This window comes from Fundulus heteroclitus, chromosome 23 (genome assembly GCF_011125445.2).
Source record: "Fundulus heteroclitus isolate FHET01 chromosome 23, MU-UCD_Fhet_4.1, whole genome shotgun sequence".
NCBI classification, from domain to species: Eukaryota; Metazoa; Chordata; class Actinopteri; order Cyprinodontiformes; family Fundulidae; genus Fundulus; species Fundulus heteroclitus.
This window is the reverse complement of record NC_046383.1, coordinates 27,394,664-27,416,654: the sequence shown is the minus strand read 5'-3', so window position 1 is coordinate 27,416,654 and position 21,991 is coordinate 27,394,664. Positions and strand designations below refer to the sequence as shown.

At 39.3% G+C, this 21,991-nt stretch overlaps 1 protein-coding gene across 3 annotated transcripts; it reads right to left on the bottom strand.

Moving 5' to 3' along the window:
• Positions 1 to 381: 381 nt before the first annotated feature.
• Positions 382 to 17,198, bottom strand: rnf44 (ring finger protein 44). 3 transcript variants are annotated; one of them, XM_012868760.3, is made up of 11 exons: positions 16,860 to 17,198; positions 13,229 to 13,421; positions 12,388 to 12,610; positions 12,117 to 12,284; positions 10,430 to 10,603; positions 10,148 to 10,309; positions 8,091 to 8,206; positions 7,635 to 7,722; positions 4,807 to 4,928; positions 4,620 to 4,719; positions 382 to 4,530 (listed from the first exon to the last, which is right to left on the bottom strand). In XM_012868760.3, exons 2-11 carry the CDS (start codon positions 13,333 to 13,335, stop codon positions 4,468 to 4,470), a joined length of 1,323 nt encoding a protein of 440 aa, XP_012724214.1. In that variant the 5' UTR covers positions 13,336 to 13,421; positions 16,860 to 17,198; the 3' UTR covers positions 382 to 4,467. The 3 variants fall into 3 exon arrangements, with proteins under 3 accessions (XP_012724214.1, XP_012724135.1, XP_012724412.1); XM_012868681.3 differs by lacking the exon at positions 16,860 to 17,198 and adding an exon at positions 14,931 to 15,444; XM_012868958.3 differs by lacking the exon at positions 16,860 to 17,198 and adding an exon at positions 14,931 to 15,439 and having other exon boundaries at positions 12,165 to 12,284.
• Between the last annotated feature and the right edge of the window lie 4,793 nt (positions 17,199 to 21,991).

Below are 21,991 nucleotides of genomic sequence, written 5' to 3'. Positions count from 1 at the left end.
AAAAGCCCCCCACAGCCTAACGCTGCTGCCACCACCATGCCTGCTGCTGGATGGAATTTATAGCTTTTAAAAAAAAGCTGATTTCTCAGCAACATGCTTTTTGTTATTTGGAATACAGTTCGATTAACTAAATACACGTCGGTGTAAATTTATTTATTTGTGCCTGTCTGTGATCCTTGTCCACTGGACTTATAGATTCCATTTGCAGTCTAAAACAATTTTACTCTGGAAAAGTAAAAAGGCGCAATTAACTAAATATGGCTTTAATGATTTTGATTAGTGGGTGTAAACTGACCAGAACTGTAAATCCCATTTTTCCGACCTGCGCAGGGTTTCCAGAGGTAACTAACTACAAGCCTGATGAGACAAATGCCAAATTGGTATACATCATACATTTATTAGTGAACAACCCTCTCAAATCAGCCACAACAATAAAAAAAAAAAAAAAAAAAAATGATTGCACTACTTGGTAAAGCATAACTAGCAACTTTCATTTAAAAAAAGTACAAATCTTAAAAATTTTCAAACAGTATACAGATGTATATATAATACACTAACTAGTTATGTTAAATGCTACAAACAATATGATTCCAATGGAATGAAAAATTATAACATTAATAAGAACCATTTCCTATATATAATATATATTAGTCGTTTTCTCCCCCGCCCACCCCACCCTCGCAAATACAGACATGGAGAAAAAAAATGAGGTAAGTGTAAATGTGCAAGTACCAAAGCAAAAAGATCTGCCTAAACACAGAACACATGTCCCCAGGCTCTGTTGGTGGGTGGGTGGGTTAAATCTGATGTTCAGGCAAGGACCCCTGGAGGCCGAGGAGAGTAAGAACAGTTACGCCACTATCCCACCACAGCAAAAATATCATTGGTAAACAATAAATGGCATCTACGGAGCAATCAATCACAAATCCTAAATAAACTTTAGCTGCTTATTGGAAAACCTTTATTTATTTTTTTTAAATCTTGTATTTTTTTTATTTTATTTTTTGCACAACACAAGCTGTGAGATTATTCATTTAACTCTTTAAACAGAAAGACTACAAGACTCTATTTTGAGTTATAATTAAAATTAGCTCATTAACTAGGCCTTAAATGGAAGGTTCTTTTTATTTATCAAGGTTGCTGGATACTGTCAATTAAATATACTTTTTCCCCCATAAAAGGAATAGTGCTAACATTACCATGAATTAAGGTATCGTCTATATGTGAACAATACATTTTTTTCAAAGATATTCATACACTGAGAGCAAGAGCCTGATAGGCAGATACAGTACTACACTGAAATAAGTATGACAACACTTTTCTTTTTTTTTAATTAACTTTTCTTTTACTTAAATCCCTTAAACTAAAGTGATTTTCACTGACATTGTTTCGGGGTATTGGTATAACATGCTTTAAGAATACATGAGATTCATGACAAACTATTGCATTCACGCGTGTGAGTTTTCATACCTAAAAGCAGAACATCTAGCACCTTTTCACTATGGCTTTTGATAAGACTACAGTAGTATCAGAGCATGTGTTTCTCAGTCGTTAGGGCAATAACAGTAACACAATTTATGTAAGAATTCACATGTTTTTTTTTTTTTTAAATATCCCCCTATATAAAATGAAGTTAGCGCAATAAAATCTTGTAGTCATTCAGTTCTATTACAAATGTGTGCAGTACAATGCATGGCAGTTATCAGCTGAGCGGTAAGATCCAAACTCCCAGAACCCGAGCCAAGGATCTGGTTGACGAGCATGCATATTGTGCACCATTAAATAGGTCCCCCATCAGATTTTTTACATTTTTTTTAAGGATATCCTCCACTGTAACACATTTGTTTTACCTTTTTTTCTTTTTTTTTCCTTTTTAAAGTCATGCAAAAACACATCTGAAGTCGATTTAGGAGTGACTTAGGTAGGATAGAGTGCGCTGCGGCACATTTAAACATGGGATCACCACTGCTATGTCTGAAAACATCGTTGGAGTACAAGAACGGAAGTCTAACAGGTTGGAATAATACGCCTGTAATGAGTCATCTTCTTTTTCGGTGGATATTGTTAACATACTTATTGATCTTTTCTTGCATGCCTGTCTTTAAATGGTGTAGTATTTTCTATTTCAAAAACAAAATAGTATAATCGCTTACGATAAATCATTTATGGTCTAAGAAAACCAACCAAACTGAATTCAGATATACCCTTTTCATGGCATCTGTTCCATTTGAAGAAAAAAAAAAAATTGTGTAAAAAAAAAAAAAAAATGGACAGTTCATTTTTACTTTTTTTTTTAATATACCGAGAGGCCCTGAGTGATATTTTTTTTTTTTTTAAAACTTACAATATATGCCAGCAAATAGATATGTACACATAGGTTAATTCTCAAAGCTGTGGGTTTAACTCATTTTAAATGGCTTTTTTTTCTCTTGAAGGTGGCACACGTCAAAGACTCACATTCACTTAAACAAAAGTAAAGAAAAAGGCAAGAATCCTTTACACGTCATAGCAAAGGTCACCGCTGCCCGTTAGTGCTCGCCGGGGCAGTTAAGAGACAAGAGCGAATCCTAAGCAGAAGTTCATTCGTTGCCCTTTCCCTTCCTAACCCCAATTACATGTTTTTTTTTTTTTTTTTTTTTTTTCACGCCTAACACAAGCGGTGGGGGTGTGGGGGACCAGAAGTCTTACAGTGTTTCTACACAACTGAACACTCCAGCTGAATCTTCTGACCGTGGAAAACAAGACAGCTGGTGTCGACGTGGAGCGTCACCAGAGACTTCTAACATTCTTCTGTCTTCAAAACATTTATCTAAAAAGCATCCACACTGAAGCTATACGTACAGTTGCTCTTTTACGACACCGTTAACCATGGCCTAAGACAATGACCGGACCCAAGTTACCAGATTAGAACAGACACCTAATGCAAACATCATTAGTGCTTCAACTGCTTCCTTCAATGGATTTTTCTCTTGAGGATAAAACCAATAAATAAACACCTTTTTTTTTTTCTTCTTTTTTTTTTTTTTTTTTTAACCTTTTAAAAATTATTCAAAGAAGTGGAAACGACAAAGTACTTTTAGGATTAGTAACAGGTTTGTGCTTGTCAACGTCATAAAAAGGCAGATCTGAAATATTTAACAGTAGGCTAAATACATATATGTTGGATTTGGCTCACAAAGAAAGAAAGAAAAAAAAAAAAAAGCCAGTCTTCCTAAAAGGGGAAGAAAATGTCCGCTCACAGCACGTATTGCTCTCCACACGGGCTTCTAGAACTCGTCGGGATCGGCGACGCCTTTAGACGAGCTCCTTCTCTCTTTTAAAACAACCAGAGTGTTACCAACATGCTGTTTTCCCCCTTATGGTGCTTTTTTTTTTTAAATATCTTTTTTTTTTTTTTTTTTTTTTTTAAGGTGAGCAAGCAGTTCTTTTTTTTAGTTTTTAGTTCTTAAAAGTGAATCATTTTGGTGGCAATGCTTGATAATATTGCTAGTCTGAATCAACAGTTCATGCAAATCCTAGCATGCTGCCCTGTATCCAGTGGTTACACAAAATGCATTGGCTCTGTGAACAGGACAAACATCCACACGCACACGCACACGCACGCACTTGCTAGAGGAACGATGCTGACGTGGAGAGAGGATTGTAGCACTTGTGCAGTTAACGGCGGACGACCTCAAAAATCCATCGACGCGGCGCTGCTTTTGTACAGATCTGCGCTCCAGAGTGGATTATAAAGGGCTCAGAGACGCCCCGCAGCTGCACGTCCCATCGCTTGCAGTCCATGACCTCGGGCTTAACAGAATCTGAACGCCGCCGCAGCGCATCACACCTTCACAACAGCATTGGCAAAGTTGAAAACAAATAAGGAGGAGAAACTATTAAAAACAATCGATACGTTATTGCAGAACATACATTATTAACAAGTCACTTTGCCAAACACCAACACAAACATGCATCTCTGATGGTTAAGTGTCGCCTCCGAACACAGATACCCACGTTGAAGCACTCCTATTATTTTTCTGCTAATTGCACAAGGCGTCCAAGCCTGCCATCCTCCAGGCTTCCGACTCATCTCCTCCAATGCGGGACTTCTACTTTTTGTGAAAGACCACCACAAATCCACAAATTCAAAAGAGGAAACCCTGTAAACAAAAGCAGCAAATAATGCATTGAAGGGGAAATCTTTGGAATCTGCAACGTGGGGGGGCAGAGATAAGAAGTGGCTGGCGATCCCAGAACTCTGGCTGTAGGCAGTGGGTTTTGTGACACTCGGGACAGTGAAGCACATCGGAGGAACGACGCGCTCCGGAAACAGTCCTGGGTTTCTTTATCGTCAACTGAGGGGCAGGAGTTGTGGGTTTGTTAAGCTATATTTACTGGAGGACGCGGGTTAGGTGGCAGGTGTCCCCAGCTTTGAGACAGACTCTGGTGGGTGCAGCTTTCCAGTTCAGCACTCAGAGACCGGCCTCACTCCGCCTCCCGGTGCACGTCCGAGGCGTCCGCTCGACAGATTGGACAAGTGCGATTGGTCTGGAAGCCAAGTAGGAAAAAAAAACAGCTTGAGCATCCAGAGAGAAGTGCAGAAATAAAACGAGCTTTCCAGAAAAAGGACATCTCACCTTTAACCATTTGTCCACACATTTAGCATGAAACTCGTGGTTACAAGGTAACACTCGAAGTAGCTGCCTACACTCAAAGTCACTAAAGCACACAACACACCTGTGGGGAGAAAAACAACACACGTGAATGCTTGTACCAAAACAGAATCTGCTTTCAGTGCCGTGCACAGCGTGAGGAGAGGCTTACAGCGTTTGTTCAGATAGATGATTCTCTGAGTTGAATCTGTAGGACGGAAGTTGCTCTATATCTGCTTTTGTGAGTCCACGTGGTTTTGCTTCACCCAACCTCTCTGCCAAATTCAGTAGTGCCTTAAAAAGACAAATAAGAAAATGTGCCATTAGGTCTGCTGCAATGTTTTCCTGTGCATTTTTCATTTTGACACTTTTTTATGCTCAAACATCCGGATTTATGTGGACGACTTTTAAAAGGGCAGTTTAACATCGAAATGTTTTTACTGTAACCAAGCCTTAAATATGCAATTAAGAGAATGTAAGCAATATATAAAAGACATGAATGAAAATGTATCTGCCGTTATCACCTCAAAAAAAAAAAAAAAAAAAATGTCAGTCTCGTCCGTAGTTGTTGCACCGGCTGAGTTAAATCTGTCCATGAAACAAGTTTCATGCTTGTACTGGTTTCAAAGATGGTTCAACCAAAAGTGTTTAAACTCAAAACCTGGCGATGTAGATGAAGACGGATTCAGACCGGTAACCATGCAATGTGGAAACAACCTTCTGAATTGTAACCTGCTTAGACCAACTAATTTTTTAGGAATTTCAGATATTTAATCAGAAGGGAATAAGGTCTGGGAACAACATTTTTCCCCATATTTATCCAAACCTGGGAAAAAGTTAAAACAAAATCTGTACTTTGAAATCTGAAACAAATAAAGATGCTTTAAGCACCCCTGTTGTTTTAGTCATAGTTCAGTAGGTAACCAATTCATGCAAGACCAAAGTAAGAAACAAACTGATGGTTTGGTTATGGTTTCTTTTTTTCTGTATAAACCATAAAAATATGTAATTTAAAATAGAGTTGCAAAGGATCACACCAAAAGCAACTCTATACAATGTGGATGTTGATTTTCGGAGTTAAGAAGACTCAAAAAGGCGCCCAGAAGAAGCCACTTTCTGTATCAGTGAGATTCATTTAAAAATGAATCCAGAGGAAACAGATTTAGGAAACTATTTACCATGTACATAATTTTTTTTTTAAATAGCAGAAACTATAGTGTTTCATTTGAATACTTTGGCCATAAATCAAGCATAATCTATGGTGATACAGAATGGATCTATCCCCCTTCAAAAAAATAAAATGTTTACCTGATGAGACCACACAAACTGCTGCTTAAACAAAAAAATTTTAACATTTATTTACCGTTTGGTGGAATGATTATGGTGATTATCCTTAGAGGCATATTAAAATGAAATAAGATGGCTGTGTAAAAAAAGCCAAAATATATGACAAAAGGGCTTGCCTTATTTGCATCAATTGCACACCACTGCCTATAACACAGAACGTTGCTGACTGTTGATCAAAAACAAGCAGGTGAGTCTTCAAACTATCATTAATACCCATCACTGCTCTTGGCTGGTACACATGCACCAGTCTGGCTGTATGTACCTGTGATGTCTCACTTTTACAGTTTGGCAGCAATCCATGTACCGTCATCACACCCCTAGTCCACATGTTTCTTACCAGGCCTATGCTCTGTAAATCTAATGCATGACTCAAGCAGACTGTCTATAAAAAAATAAAATAAATAAAAGGGTTTGTTTACAAATGGTAGTAACACGTTTGTTGACCCCCAGTCACAAAGCAGGCTGCTTTAACTACAACAAAATTTGCACATATCATGTATGGATGTGCTCTTTCAGCAGCATGAAAGCAAATATGTGGCTTTTAATTGTGGTCATTTTGAAGGACCACATGCCCAACTACTGTCTACGTATGCTGTATGATGCTGAAACCTGAGAAAACTTACTAACTACTACACTTCTGACAACACAGTAAACAACATAGCAGTGCGATGTTATGGATTTACTGTGGTGACAGACACAATTACCCAAGCCCAGAGTACTTCTGGTGTTCCAGCTTCAATTTAATACATAGATGATTAAATCTACATGCTTTAATGTCTCAGACGCAGGGAACTTCTCAAACACATTTATCCGCCTGCACATGCATGACAGTGAAAATCTTTGTGTGAAGACGAAGACAGTTTAGACTACAAATGGCTAAATGTTCTTTGCTGTTTAAAGCCCTTGAAGTACTCAATGGGATTATATAACATAAATACAATCTGCTTCATAAAGAAATTAACATGGAAGATCAGAGACCAGCCAATGCACAGTTGCCCATTGCCCCTCAAGTGTAACTTTTTGCTTGAATGTAATCAAAAGTTTATACTTGGCTAAAATCCCCTTCATCCTATGCTATGCCTTCAGGAAAATTATCTTTTTGATCTGGCGCTGGACGATATAGACAAAATGCATAACGATAAATTAGAAATCATATTGATTGATACTTATCAACAAATTCAAAACATATATTGTAAGTACAGCCCTGATCATTTTATGCTGCTGCTTAGCGACCTATTTTTAGATACAGAACACACAAACACTAAATTCAAACTTAACCTTTATTTAATCAACTTTTTACTCAACCCTTTATTCAATCAACTTTTTACCAAAGGTTTTAAAAAAAGAAAAATAGAACACGTGCTCTCTGAACTCTTAGAAGGGGCGGGGCTTAGTTCCTAGGTGTGCATTTATGATTGGTTGGGAGGATGTAGCGACTGTAATATTAACCTACATGGCTAGAATGCATAAGGAAGAAAAACTTTTTATTGACCCTTTTTTTCCTATTGTCCATATACGTCTGTCAATCGATAGATATTGATACTGAATTATCATCCAACCCTAATTTCATCCAACTTCTTTTTTTCCAACACTTTATAATAACAATAATAATAATAATAAGAATAAAAAAATAAAAAAAATAAAAACACTAACTTCATAGTTCTCCATCTCCACATCATCCACATCCAGGTCTAAGCTGATGGCTGGGCCCACTGCTGTTGGAGGCACAGGAAGCATTGACCTGAACAGAAAGAGAGGGATTACCTGATGTGCACACACTGCACCAATCACAGCAGCTTCACTGCGCCACCACACGCTCTGCAAATATAAGCCATTCACAGTATGGACTATACAGCGCCTAAGAAACATAATGCGGTTTTGTTTAAAAAAAAAAAAAAAAAAAAAAAACGCATTATGGTGCATCTATTAACATCTATCCATGTGATGAGTCCAAGTAATAAAAAGGGAGCACAGCTATCAGTCAGAACTCATTTGCAATCTTGTACATGTGAGATATGTCAGAAGTTACCGTTTCCTAAAATGCAACATGAATGTTAATACCAATTCTCTAAATTTGATTAACAGAGAGCTTTTATTGCAAGTACTTACAGAAAGTAAGGGAGGAAGCCAGGGTAGTAAGACGGAGGTGGAGGAGGAGGGGGGAGAGGCTGCTGCAGCCGAAATCTTTGTCCATTCACTCGCCGTGGCAGCATGTGGGGATATGGCTGCAAAAGGGATGAAAAAAAACAACAAACAAAAAAAAAACATTACGTTTAGATTTAGTTGTTTTTTTTTAGATTATATCTTCAAACTACAGCAAGTTAACATAAGAAACAAGCATATGTTGGTGTACAAACACAACCTGACACATTGTTCTGTTATGTCAGACTTTTGTAAAAACACTAATCCAGAAATAAGGGCTCATTTACGGCGGTGCCATATTAAGGCTTAAAAAATAAAATGTCCGAATTGCCCCAACTTTAGGCTCTGTGTGTTACTTTAAAAAAAAAAAAAAAAAAAACGAATTATTTGGCCAAATTTGCAGTTCTACAACACCAGAGAAACAATACCTCCAAACTTTAAATACAAATAGTCTATATGTCGACATTAAACGTGTGATAATGAAAAAAAAGTAAGCTCCAAAAATTGGCATGACATGAAAAGCAAAGATGCAAGGATCATAAACCAAATCCAAATGTTGTTGTTGAAAACAAAGCAATGGAGCCAAGATACCTGCTGCTACCCAAAATTAGCTAATTTACAGCTTGATCGGTCCTGACCAATGACCCACCCGTCTTTCCCCCCGCCAGCGAATTCCCCATATATAAGCACGACTAAAATATGCTAATACCTTTCTTCTGTACTAATGGTGTTACTGAGTGAAGAAAAATCAAACCTATTGCCTGTATCAATGAGGTGTTTAGAAATTAGGTAGGAGAAGGCAGAACATGGTTAAAAGCTATTTAAAAGAAAACCATTTTCTATGACATGATGCTGGGACGTGTCTGGGGTTAATGCTGGCTACAACACTGCATGGCTTCAAGCAGGCAACAGAAGAGCTAAACAGAGTACAAATGCTAAGACGTAAACTGCGTTATAATTTAGTAATTGTTTTAAAATATCAGTAAAGCCCCGATTAACTGCTCTCCATCACACCCAGCGAGACGTCTACTCTGTCCCTAACATGAATAATGATCGCTCATGGTAGGAAGGGTAAAAAACACATTTTCACAACCGTTCAATTTTCTAACATCATAGGTATTTGAGACTTGGCTATAAAGGGTTTCAGCAATTCAAAGCTTTGCAATTAAATTGGCTACAAAACACTGAAGCTGAGGAAATGCTGGAATGTTTGGCTTAGGGCTGGACGATAATTCAATAACATATCGATCGATAGACGTGTGTGATGTGATAGAAGAAGAAGAAAAAAAAAAAGGTCCATAAAAAGTTCAATAGAGAAACATTTTTCCTTCCTTTTGCATTCTAGCCTATCATGTAGGTTAATAGTACAATAATTACATCCTCCCAACCAATCACAAACGCAGACCCAGGAACGCTCTGTCACCAAGCTCCGCCCCTTTCAAAGTTCAGCAAGCATTTTTAATAATAATCAATATGTTTTATTTTGCTATATCAACCTGCCCCTGTTTGGCCTGTAGGAATCAGAAGCTGTGATTCCTTTGTCTCAACATTTATCTTAAATCCACCTTCACATGCCATGAACAAGTTACTTATTGGTCCACAAAGGATTACTGTGAATAAAAGCAGTAAAGAAGAAACATCTACTCAACTATTTAGGCAAAAACTACTTTAGAAGGAAGAAAGCAAATTAGTTAGAGCCATGTTTGATAGATAAAAACTGTGCACGTCTAATTACCATACTAAACCCATCATTTTCCTATTGCAAGTTGCATCTTGGGTAAGAAGAACAACTACTGAGGTGTGTTCAAGCAACTTGCTTCTGCCCACACTGCACTAGTTCTGCTGCTCTGAGGACACCATTATGAGATTGTGGATGTAGCTTATACTCTCCAGCTGTGAATGTGAGTTTCAGAGCAAGTGTTAAATAGGCCATGCAAAAAAAAAAAAAAAATGTGGTGAGGGCACAGTTAATTTCCCTTCAGAAAAAAAAAAAAAGAGAAAGAAAGACTGGCAGGCCATCTTACCACTCCGAAGGGAAGCTCCTGATGCAGAGGCTCTTGAGGAAGATACTGTAGGGGCAGTGAAGGAGGCAGCGCTGGTGGATGATGAGAGGGAGGGTAAGAGAAGGTGCCTAATGGGTGCTGGTCCCCTCTTAGGTCAACTTCGTTGTCTACCCTCTGTAGAGGCTGGCAGGAGAGAGAAAGGCTAATTGTCAGACTCAGCAGATGCGTGCACGCCGGCTCAGAAGACGTTGAAACTTCCTAAGCTCTGTTGTGTTAATATTAATAAGTGTTTATGAGACTCACCATGCGTGGGTGCTGAGGCTGTAAAGGGACAAACTGGCTCAAAGGAGTAAGGTGCGGCGGCTGGTGGGGCGGTACAGATGGGGTCGGGTGCAATACAAAATGTTCGCTGGACATCAGTGGCGGAAAAGCTTGATAAGACACAGGTATATGCTGCATGGTACATGCCTGGATGAGCTGGGGAGAAAAAGACAGCAGAAGGAGCAGAAACAGACGTGACTTTCAGGGAGTCGGACGCAAAGTGGAAGAACCCTGTATCAAAAATAACACTAGTTTTCTCCTGATATTAACAATAAGGCAGCTTGGATGGGAGCATGTTGTAAAGCATGTGGTGAACGGAGGCAACACAGTGCATCAAAAACCACACCACTGACAGTACGGTCACAACACCAGGCTAACAAAACAACTATTTCTACAACACCACATACACTGCCTTGCAAAAGTATTCAGACTAGAACTTTAAAAAAAAAAAAAAAAAAAAAATTCAGGTTACAGCCAAAAACTTCCCTGTATTTTATGTGACAGATTAATACAAAGCAGCGCAGAAATGTAAAGTGGATGCAGAATTATACAGTTTTCAAATTCTTTTCCATATAATAACCTGAAAAGTATGATAGGATTGGTATTTAGGCCACCTGCTACTTCTTGCTGCTTTTGGGGCATGTCTCTAAAAGCTTTGCACATCTACAGCAGGGCTTCATGGGTTCAGGAAAATCCTTCATTGTGACACTATGGCTGTAAATTGAGATAATAGCAATTAAGGTTAAGCTTCATTTTCCTGACACAGACGTACTACAGCTCTCTTTTAGCAACTACTTTGATCTTTCCACTCTTCAAAAACACCCCCCCCCCCAAAAAGAAAAACCCAACAACAACAATAAGTTATGTTCTTCATAACTAACAGCTGTTCTGTTAACAGATTCTCATACCTGAGCTATACATATCTGCAGCTCCCCCAGAGTTACCATGGGCCCCAGGCTTGATTCTCTAATTAACGTCAGTTTATGGATGGCTACGTCTTGATATGTTAACAGTTGTACTGTACTCTTTCCATCTTCAGATGTTGGATTGAACAGAACTATGAGAGACGTTTAAGGCCTATGATTTAAATTTTTTTCTTTTCCGTCTGCTTTAAACTTCTACACAACTTCCTTCCTAGCCCATACCGTATGTTCCTGCGTATTTGTGTTGCCATTTGTTCTCTGAAAATCTGACATCTTCAAAGGAAAGTTGTATTTCTGCACAGATTAAATCACACACAAGTAGACTCCATTTACAAATTAGGGGACTTCAAAAGGGAATTAGTTGAATTTTGTTTAGGACTATAAGGGGGACTGAAGACAAATCGACAACATTTCCACCATTATAGGCTACTTTGTGTTGATCGTTCACATAAAGTCACAATAAAAGAAATTTCTGTCTGTAAAGTGACATGATGTGAAAAGGTTCGAGGCTTATCAATTCTTTTGCAAGGCACTGTATTAAGTTTCTCTTGAGAAAACAGGGTGAAAAATCCACTGTGATTTGCTGAGCTGCTGCCAATTACTGTGCAAATGTGGAGACAGAAGTTATAAAACCAGCAACTCGCTTTTTTTTTTTTTTTTTGCCGTGAACAGTGACAGATTGCATGGCTGCTATGGTGTGCTACATGGATGCCACTGACATTTAAGCTCTTCCTTTTCAAACTCACAGGAGGAGGAAGGCAGCAGAGCAGAGAGAGCTGTCCGCTGAACATTACCGAGCATGCTGGGAGCTGCTGAGTGTTGCACCCTGGAAGGGGCTGCCCGGTGTGAATGGGAAATCCATGGGTCGTCACCGTCGTAACAGTGTAAGATATCGGAACGGATCCCTGGTGCATCTTTTGGAATGAGAAGTACGGAAGGGGGTCGGTGAGAGAATTTCACGACGTGTCCCGTCAAATTTGATTAGAAACTCAAAGTGGCTCCCTGGTGTGGTGTTACCTGGTCGTGTAGATCCACCATGATGGGGCTCTGCTGGGGCAGGTGGGCAGCAGGGTGAAGCATGCGTGGTGCTGTGCTGGTGTGGCTGTACTGTCTGGACTCATCTAAAGGAATCTGTTGGGGGTGTTGGGAGAAAAACAGGTGGTGGAAGTTCTCATCCTGGACCTGGGAAGCGTGCAGTACAGGTCTGTCTCGTCTCCCCCACTGGCGTCTCACTGGTGGGCTTTAAGGTCACACACACACACACACACACACACAAAAGATCGATTATGTCGTTGCTGCTGCTGGCTGCACAACACAAATAAGGTTATCAACTTTTTTTTTGGACGCATGCAAAGTCTTGCTGCCCTGATCCCACAATGGCTCCATCACCAACGCTTCTAATTGGATAAAAACAAAAAAAAGGATTGGAGCAAATGTTGCAGATATTAATGGTATCTTGCTTTGTTCCCCAAATTTCAGTGGAACACTTTAAAAAATAAAAATCTTGTTCATTACTTTGCTCCATATGATTCATTTTCTGGTCAATTTTCAGACTTCTGCACTTTGCTTGTGTAGAGGCAGCCATATTTACAGCCCGGAACATGTGATTAAACCAAGCCAGCCATGTTTAAAGGAAGAAATGGGATTATTGTCACACAAAAAAAAGAAAAAAGAAAAGAAAATCCATCATGTGATGTTTTTACCAGATCACCCAGCTGTTAGAAACAAGGCATAACTGTACACGTCAAATGAGTGTTAATAAACAGCACATGTACTTTAAAGTTTTTTATTTTATTTTCAACCTAAATCATTTTCAAATAACAATTTACAGAAAAAAAAAGAGGGTTAGAAATATCACCTTCTCCTGAGATGCACTGGGGCGTTGCAGGGCTCTCCGAGGAACCTCCTGGGGTTTAAGGGGGCTGTTGGTGGCAGCCTATTTACTGCTATTTCCCATGGTCGCATTGGTGACGTCGTGCAGACGAGTCACACTCTGGGGAAGGAAAGTGTACAGTGGAGGCACTTGTATGTTGCCTCTGATTGTCTTAACCCTGAGGAGGAGGGAAAAAAAAAAAAAACACCACAAATCAACAACCATGCTTACCTATGCATAGCCACTGGAAGCAATTTTGGACAAACTTTGCCACCATAGAAAAGTGTTTTTTGTTGTTGTTGTCTTTTGTAACAGAATCCACCAAAATTTAAAAGGTGAAATCGTGCTTGGCACAATTTGCAGTCAATGCATTAAAAATAAAATAAATAAAATGTATTTTTCGCACATAGAACATCGTCCCTCCATTATGACAGCAGGGCCCCCACTTTGAAAGTAACCATGTCCTATACCTAAATGTGGATAAAGAACAGCATTAAAATTGCATTTTTAACCTAGAATGAAATAACTACAGAGAACAACTGTTATGTTACAAACTTTCTATGAAAAAAAAAAAATTTGGGGGGGGGGGGGGGGTTATAGCTTTTTAGTGTGAATTATCCACTACAGTATTTTCCCCTCATAGCCAAATGGTAATATTTATACGTTTTCCACAAAGTAACCTATTTTCCCCACAATCTTTCAAGAGGTTAGAGTATCTCATTTTGTCGTAAGATGGTGGTAGAGTAGAAGTACATTACAGGTTCCAACAGAGTGCCAAAGTGGCACCAAAGAAAATGGGAAAAGTAAAGCCTGAATATGGTCCAACTCATTAAACTATTACATTTAATCCAATTAGAGATGTAACTCCTCTGTACGACACACCTGTGATGTTAGTTGTTTTTTCCTAAAGCTCCTGTACCTGTTTGACTAAAAAAAAGCTAAAAAACAAAACAAAACAAAAAAACATACATTGCAGACCTTTTTTTACTGACTGTAAAGGGAACTCTCAATTCTTTAACATATATTTTTTTTAATGTAGGCAGATTATCCCCCAGTTATACATGAAATGCAAAATAGAGCACACACACACCTGCGCCAAAAAGAGAAACTAGCATATTTTAACACTTAATCACGTGTATAACTAATTACTATATCTTACATGATTCTAAACAGACTAATAAAGGCGATGACTTCGGTTGTCTTTAGACGTGAACGCTAATAACTGAACGCCACGGAAATAAACAGGGGTCGCTGTGGCTCGCCTTGACAAAAACATGGACTGCCATGTGCTCATAGGACAAAGCAACAACAAAAGACGTGATAGGCACGCAGACTTGCTCGCTGTTACAGCGTTTAGGAGGCCACCGCTGCGTTTCAGGAGTTTTCTTTCAAAGCTCCTGCAGAGCATCGTGAGGGGGCTCACCGACATAAAGTGAAACCACTCGCTTTGCCCAGCTCTAAGCCTTTAGAAGCTGCGAAAACGTAACGTGTCCTTTTAGCGAAGCTATGCTAACGCTTTGTCCAGCACCGAGCCCAGCTTCCGATGGCCAGTAAGCTAATCACAGCTACGACATACTCGCGTTTTGCAGCGCGTTTATAGCACAGTTTCATGTTGCGCCGCGGGGAGGGCGCGTCTATGTCGGCGTGTTGCTATTAGCTGAGGCGGAAAACACAGACAGCAGCTTACTTTTCTTAGCTAGTTTGCTTCCTTGGTGATTGAGGAGGACTGCAGGTGTTTTAGCTTCCGAAATCCCGTGTTCCATTCACGTTGCTCTTTTCAAGGAAACCCCGCTAAGCGGATGTCATCGTCCGGCAGAGACCGCAGCGGAGAGAGGTTATCAGCACACTACAGTTTCCCCCCGACGGGTATTATTTGACAATAAACGCCCCCGACGGAGCGGGTATTAGCTTGCTAACTTTAGCCACCTTACACGCGCTCTCTGCCGCTGCCTAGGAGAGCCGTGTTCTCCGGAAACCATGGAAACGCTAATCGCTGCCGACACCGTCTACCTGAGCAGGAAACGCCGCTAACGGTCGCACAAAGCGAATGTTATCGCCCCGACGACGGAACACATTCCGTTGGCGCGTGTGTGATTCTTGAAGTGCATTGTTATGATCAAGCCCAGCCCCCTTCGTGTCAGCGACCAATCAGCGCGCGAGAATCGCAGACAGCAGACATCCCCAGACAGAAACAGCCTAAGCTACAATGTATCGAAACAAGCTTGTAAACCAAATGCTGCCTCGCTCGTGGCAGAGTAGCCCCGAAGCAAACGCGCGGAATTAAGTTGTTGAAGAAACGATTTGGTACACATATGCGTCATAAATACGTAAACTTTCCTTTTCAGTGTGGAATCGTTTCAGAAAGTGATGAGCAAAGAGAAGCACACAGGATATACGTAATTAAACACAGAAAAAACAACATCAAAAACAACAATAATGTAGATATCGTGAAAAATATGCAGGTTGAAAACTAGCAATGGGGGATCCTATATCTATAAAAAAAAATAATAGTAGTAGAGTAGCTATACAAAATGTGTTTTTTATATTTCTGCAAAAAAAAGTTTAAAGAAAAAACAATTACTTATATCTATCTATCTATCTATCTATCTATCTATCTATCTATCTATCTATATATCTATCTATATATATATATATATATATATATATATATATATATATATATATATATATATATATATATATATATATATATTAATAGTATTTCAGAATTTCAGTATTTTCAGAACAGTGTTGGTTGTACAGCCTATATTGACCGATGGGAAAACATATCTGTGGTTATAAAATTATGTTAGGTTACCAAATATAGTCAGAACCAAAACATATAGTGGTATATATTCAGCCTATAAGGACCAATGAGGTTTTCCCACAGATAGAATTATTTTCATTGATAAAATTTGGGTTTTCACAAGTCAAAAGAGCTAATCTTTCAATTTACGAGTCTCGCATTAACTATAAAATTGCCATTTCAAGACTGATGTAAGCTACTGCAATCTTACTCAACCTTGTGTTATGCTAGTTTTATGTTGCCAAACTTTCACTGAGCTCTGTGCTGACTCTCACTGGAGGCCAGCGGCTCCTAGTTATGTAATGTTGCACTTGCATGATCCAGTCAGCTCCCAGCATCTGTCGGGAGAAAACTGGCATCTATATGCCTTTTGCAGACCAAAGACTGCAGCTGCATAATCTGATGCTGTGCCCTGGAAGATGATGATGATCATCAGGGTAAATTCGGCCTTTCTTTTCCGCCAGGCCCGTTTTGTCTGCTCAGACTTCTAAAATAAGATCCCGTCGTTTTAAACTCCAAAGTGCCGAAGCCTCCGCTGTGTTCTGAACGCGTCCAACTTCGGCACCTATATGGCGGTGAAAAGGAGTGGAGCGGCCGTGCGCAACATGCACTCAATGTAAACATTACAACATCGCTCTCGGTAGCAGCAAAACAAGGAGGGGCTGGAGGAGGTTGAGCAGGAGGATGACAGCCCTAACAAGCAGTCGAACCACCTTCCATAACAAAATAAATAAATAACAACCAACGCCGCGCAACTCTGCCAAATCCAGCCGAGCCGATGGCAACAGCAAGAGGAACGAGTGCGGTTACCTGATTGTTAATATGCAACCATCTGATCTGGGATATATTTCCCCTTATAACGCGCTCATCTCGTCAGGCTAAGTGCGGCATCCTCTGGTCGGCTGTTACCGTGCGGATCGTTCCGTGGATTTCACCACTGCTGGGGAGAAAGGTCCTAATAACAGGCGTCCCGCGTTATCGGCACATTCTGATGGCGGATTGTGCCGAGTTATGGCTTTCCAACCTCCAAGACTATACCCGTAAAAGCCACATTTTTTTTTTGGTTAGGCAGCGCTAGCCCAGCCCTGCGGATGTTTGGGGTTTCTGCAGTTGCCTGTTACACCCCCATTTCGGCGTGTGGCAAGGGCAGGGAGCACACGGCGCGCGGCCATTTTTACCGTAATGGACAGAAAAGTGCCTCGGTCTGACTTCAAAGTTCAAGGCTCGTTCATGGAGGATCCTAGAAGAATGAATCCCCTCTTAGATTTTTTTTTCTTTCTTTACTGTTGCAAGCCGCAACATTTCCGGTATACTTGTCCCAGTTAAATTAAACAGAACGAGCCAAATCCCCTTGCTTCTAAATTAGCATAAACTTCCAGAAGTTAATTCAGTTGTCCAATTCAAAAAGCAAAATTCGCATCTATTCACAAAAAGACTGACTGACTTTTAACTTTGTAGATTATGTTTACAGGCACTGAAAAGACGTATATTAGCCATTAAAGCATTTTTACGGAAAGTTGGGTGGAAGGAGAAAATGCGGTGCCAAAAAGGTACATGTGATAAGCCTTGAAAGGATTGTGAAGCAAAGCCAATTCAAGAGTTTTTGGTAGAATCAGAAGGACGTCTTTGATTAGATTTATTTAAATGGAACAATGCATATTATTGAACATATAACTGGTGCTGTAAACATGACAGATTTAGCCCAAGGCTAATATCCATCCACGGTCCCATGGGGTAAAAGCATTCCACCAAACACAGAACATACAATACAATACAAGTCATGCAAGACAGACTACACAGTAAGAGACATTTGACATTACGAACAAGACTACATACTAAAACACTATTGCATCTATCTTTAAGGTGCTTAAATTAAGGCGCCAAGATCACATACACACATGCCCTACATTCACCCTCCCCCCATCTCTTACTTCTCTCTATTCCCTTTTTTGATGAAATTATTAAGAGGTGGCAGGGTCAGGCCGTTCAAAACTTTATACACAGGCCAATCATTATTGTTTTTATAATTTAGGTTTCCAAAATTTAAAAGATGATATTTATTAATTAAAGCACAAATGTGTAAGGACTGAGGCTTTTGATGAAGTATCTCAGTGGCCTTTTTATATAGCTGTTGGCTTAAGCACAATAACACCAGTAAAAGACCAAGCTGTAAAGCAGTATTCAATATGGGAGAATATCATACAATGGGGGTAGAACTTTTCTGCCTCTGTTGTGATAAAACAATCAATTTATTTAAAATTTTCCAAGTTAAAATGATCTGTATTTGTAACCTTTTTGATGTTTTTTTTTTTTTTAATGTGACGCTGGAGTCCAACATGACCGCAAGATATTTAGTCCCAATATCAGTTCAAAATTTTGTATTTTAGCAAGCTCACAGAATCTAGAGAAAGAGAGAAGTCTTCAAAATCTCAAGTTGCTTGAAGTCCAGCGTTAAGTTTCCCCATTTGACGACCCATTCAATCTGCTGGCATCGGTCAATTCCATGAAGTCCACACCCAGTGCCGTTTTCTACCAGGAAACTTTAGAGGAATCTATACTTCTCTCTGCTGACAAGCTTTACAAAGTTGCCGATTTCCTTTCCATCAGGACGAGGTACCTGCTCACACAGCCAAAGGCAACATTTATACGACCGAAAAAAAAAAACAAAAAAACATCATTCACTGAAAAAATTACTTTTCCGTTATATTCCAATTTATTGAGAGACATAAAAACTTCATGTGATCCCGTGACTTTTGGAACAAATGTCATGCTTTTAATACTTTTCTGTTTGCTTTCCGGTCCCTGCTGCAGTACTAACACTCGTATGTAGGGAGATTCATTTTCAGCTCTATCAATTTCTTCCTCTTCTATAATAAAAAAAAAATGCTCGCATCTTAGTTAATAAATATCAAAGCTTTCTTTCCTACTGCCGGTGTAGCAGTTATTTAGACAAACAACGTTATGTCGTTTAGCTACCACAAGAGGGAGCCCATAATAGTGTTAAAACTCTCCCAGCCCCATTTTTCTGGTACTCATTCTCAATGACAGAGAAGGAGGCCAATTCCTGCATGCCGAAGAAAGTCAATGCATCCATAAAATACTTGGTCATTCTTTTTTATACTTATATGTCAAGATAATAATAATAATAATAATAATAATAATAATAATAATAATAATAATAATAATAATAATAATAATAATAATAATAATAATAATAATAATAATAACAATAATTCAATTTCATGACCTTAAAAATATTTTATTAATCCCAAAGGAAAATAAAATGTTCTTGTAACTCATATTAAGCAGGTTTCTTCTAACAGTTGTTATACTGATGGCAGTGGTTTGCCTTACAGCAGATCTGAAAAAGCCTCTGACTGAAGACGCTGTTGTTGCATAACAGTCTTATGAAGAAGATGCACAGGGTTGTTAGTAATGCTCCTAATCTTATCAAGAATCCTTCTATGTGCAATCTTTTCCAGAGCTTCCACAGGATCCCGAGAACAGAGCCAGCTTTCTTTATTAGCTTGATGAGTTTTTTAAGCCAGTCGCTCGGAAGCTGCTACCCAAACAGATGATGAAAGAAGAGATCGCATTCTCCACATTTACAGAAGATACGCATCATATTTCTGCAAACACCGAGGACCCTAAGCTTCCTCAAGTACAGCCTGCTCTGTCCCTTCTTATAAACAGCTTTACTTGCTTCTCCAGTCCAGTCTGTTGTCCAGGTGAACACCAAAGTATTTATACTTTAACAACACTCCACTTCTTCTCCCATTATGGCAATATTCCTGAAATGTACAAATCCTCTCCTTTGTTTTATTCCTATTCAAGATGCTTGTTTCCACACCATCCCACAAAGCAGTCCACCTGCTCCCTGTACTCAGTGTCTTGATGCACCCAACGCCTGCAGAGTCATTTGAGTATTTCTACAGATGTGACAAGAGTCTGTTTTGTACTGGAAGTAATAAGTAATATGGTAAGTAAGTAATATAAGTAAGTAATATAATAACATAAGTATTATACTATATTACTTATAATAATATAAGTAATATAATATAGTAATATAATAATATAAGTAAGTCTGAAGTGTACAGAGTGAAAAGGAATGGTGAGAAGAATACAGTGTGGTGCTCCTGTGCTGCTGACTGTCCAGTTAGACACATGACCCTTGAGTTTCACATATTGGGGTCTGTTTGATGGATAATCTTTGTTGAGACCTACAACTGAGTCTTCTGGAGACTCTGACAGAGTAAATTAGGCTGGATTGTTCTGAATCCATTGGAGAAACCAAAGAAGATGACCGTCACAGTGCTGCCTGCTTTGTCCAGATGACAGCCCCTGAAGGGCTTCTTCAGCGTCCTGGAACCATCTCCTCGCAGTTTTCTTCATTACAGGTTGCCTCTGAACCAGGGGGTTATATTCTGAGCAGAGAAAAACAAGAGAAAGTCTTGCAATAGAGATGTATGAGTCATTGACGTTTGCATAAAACAATCCAATGTGTTGTTTTCCCTGGTAGGGCAGGTGCCAAACTGTTGAAACACTGGAGGTGTAGCACAGAGTGAGGCGTGATTGAAGTCACCGGATATCGGCACAAACGCATTGGGACATTGTGTCTAAGCAACAGCTGAGCTGGTGACATCACATGCAGTGTTGGCAAAGGCAGATGGTTGAACATAAGCAGTTGCCTAAATAACACTGGTGAACTCTCTGGGATCAAAGCTGAATGCTAACAGTTCAATATTTGGGCTACAGAGACCAAACCTTACAGCAACATGTCCTAGATTTCATAATCTGTTGTTCACAAGAACGGCTACTCCCCCTCCTTCACTTTTACCGCTCTTCTTTGAATCTCTGTCAGGTCGTGTGGCCAGAAAGCCTGGCAGAGGGACGCTGGAGTTGGGGATATGATGATGGAGCCTTGTCTCAGTGAAACGCATAGTACAGCTTTTCTGACACTCTGGCTGAGTCTCACTTAGGGTTTTGGAGTATATCTGACTCATTTTCAAACGATCACACATTACCCATCACACACATTGCCTCCTTTTCATCTTATTTGGGATTTGGGGCTCTGGTTGGGGTAGTATTTGAGCTTTTGAGATGTTAATCAGGTGCTCAGGTTGTAAAAACACACCTTCTTGCTATGGTTACGGATTATAACAATTTTCCCCCTCAATTCTTGAAGGAGGAGGGCAAAACACATGTCAGTATCGTTTGTGTACCTTTTTCCCCTGAGGAAAATATATAAAAAAACAAAATCAATGTATCAATGTGTGCACGTTGAAAGAAGGAAAGAAAGGAAGAAAAATTAAAGAAAGAAATAAAGAAACAAAGAAACAAAATTAAAATAAATTATAAAGAAGTAATAGCTACAACATTACAGGAAACTGTTATAAGAAATAACAAGAGCAATTTCTCAGTAAGGGTTCTTTTCTTTAGGTAACGTTAGTATTTTAGGAATCTTGATCGACTTCTCAGCACCTTACTTAACAAGCGCTCACCCTTTTTATGGTGACGTAAAATCTTGTTCCTCATAATCAAGGCTGTAAAGTTAGGCAGTTTTCGTTGTATGTTTCTGTTTACTGGAACAACTAGGCAAAAGTTTTATTAGGTCCCTTCCCATTTATATCAGTGTTGTGCTCAGGACTGTATGTCATAAACCAAAGTCTATTTGGATAAGGCGGGAGGAAATAATTTCTCTAGGTAATGTCAATGCCTGGTATTTCCAGATGCTGTACGTGTTTGTGACTCTTGCAGTACTTTTTGTCGGACATGTTTCGTTGTGACGGCGTGTTGTGCTTGACAAAGTGAAAGATTTCTCTGTCAATTTTTAATTCCTAGCACAGTTTTAAATGGCCTTTTTCAATCTTCTGACTTTCTATATTAAGCTAATCAGCACGTGACTCACCACTTAAACATGTCTTCAACGCTTTAATTAAATA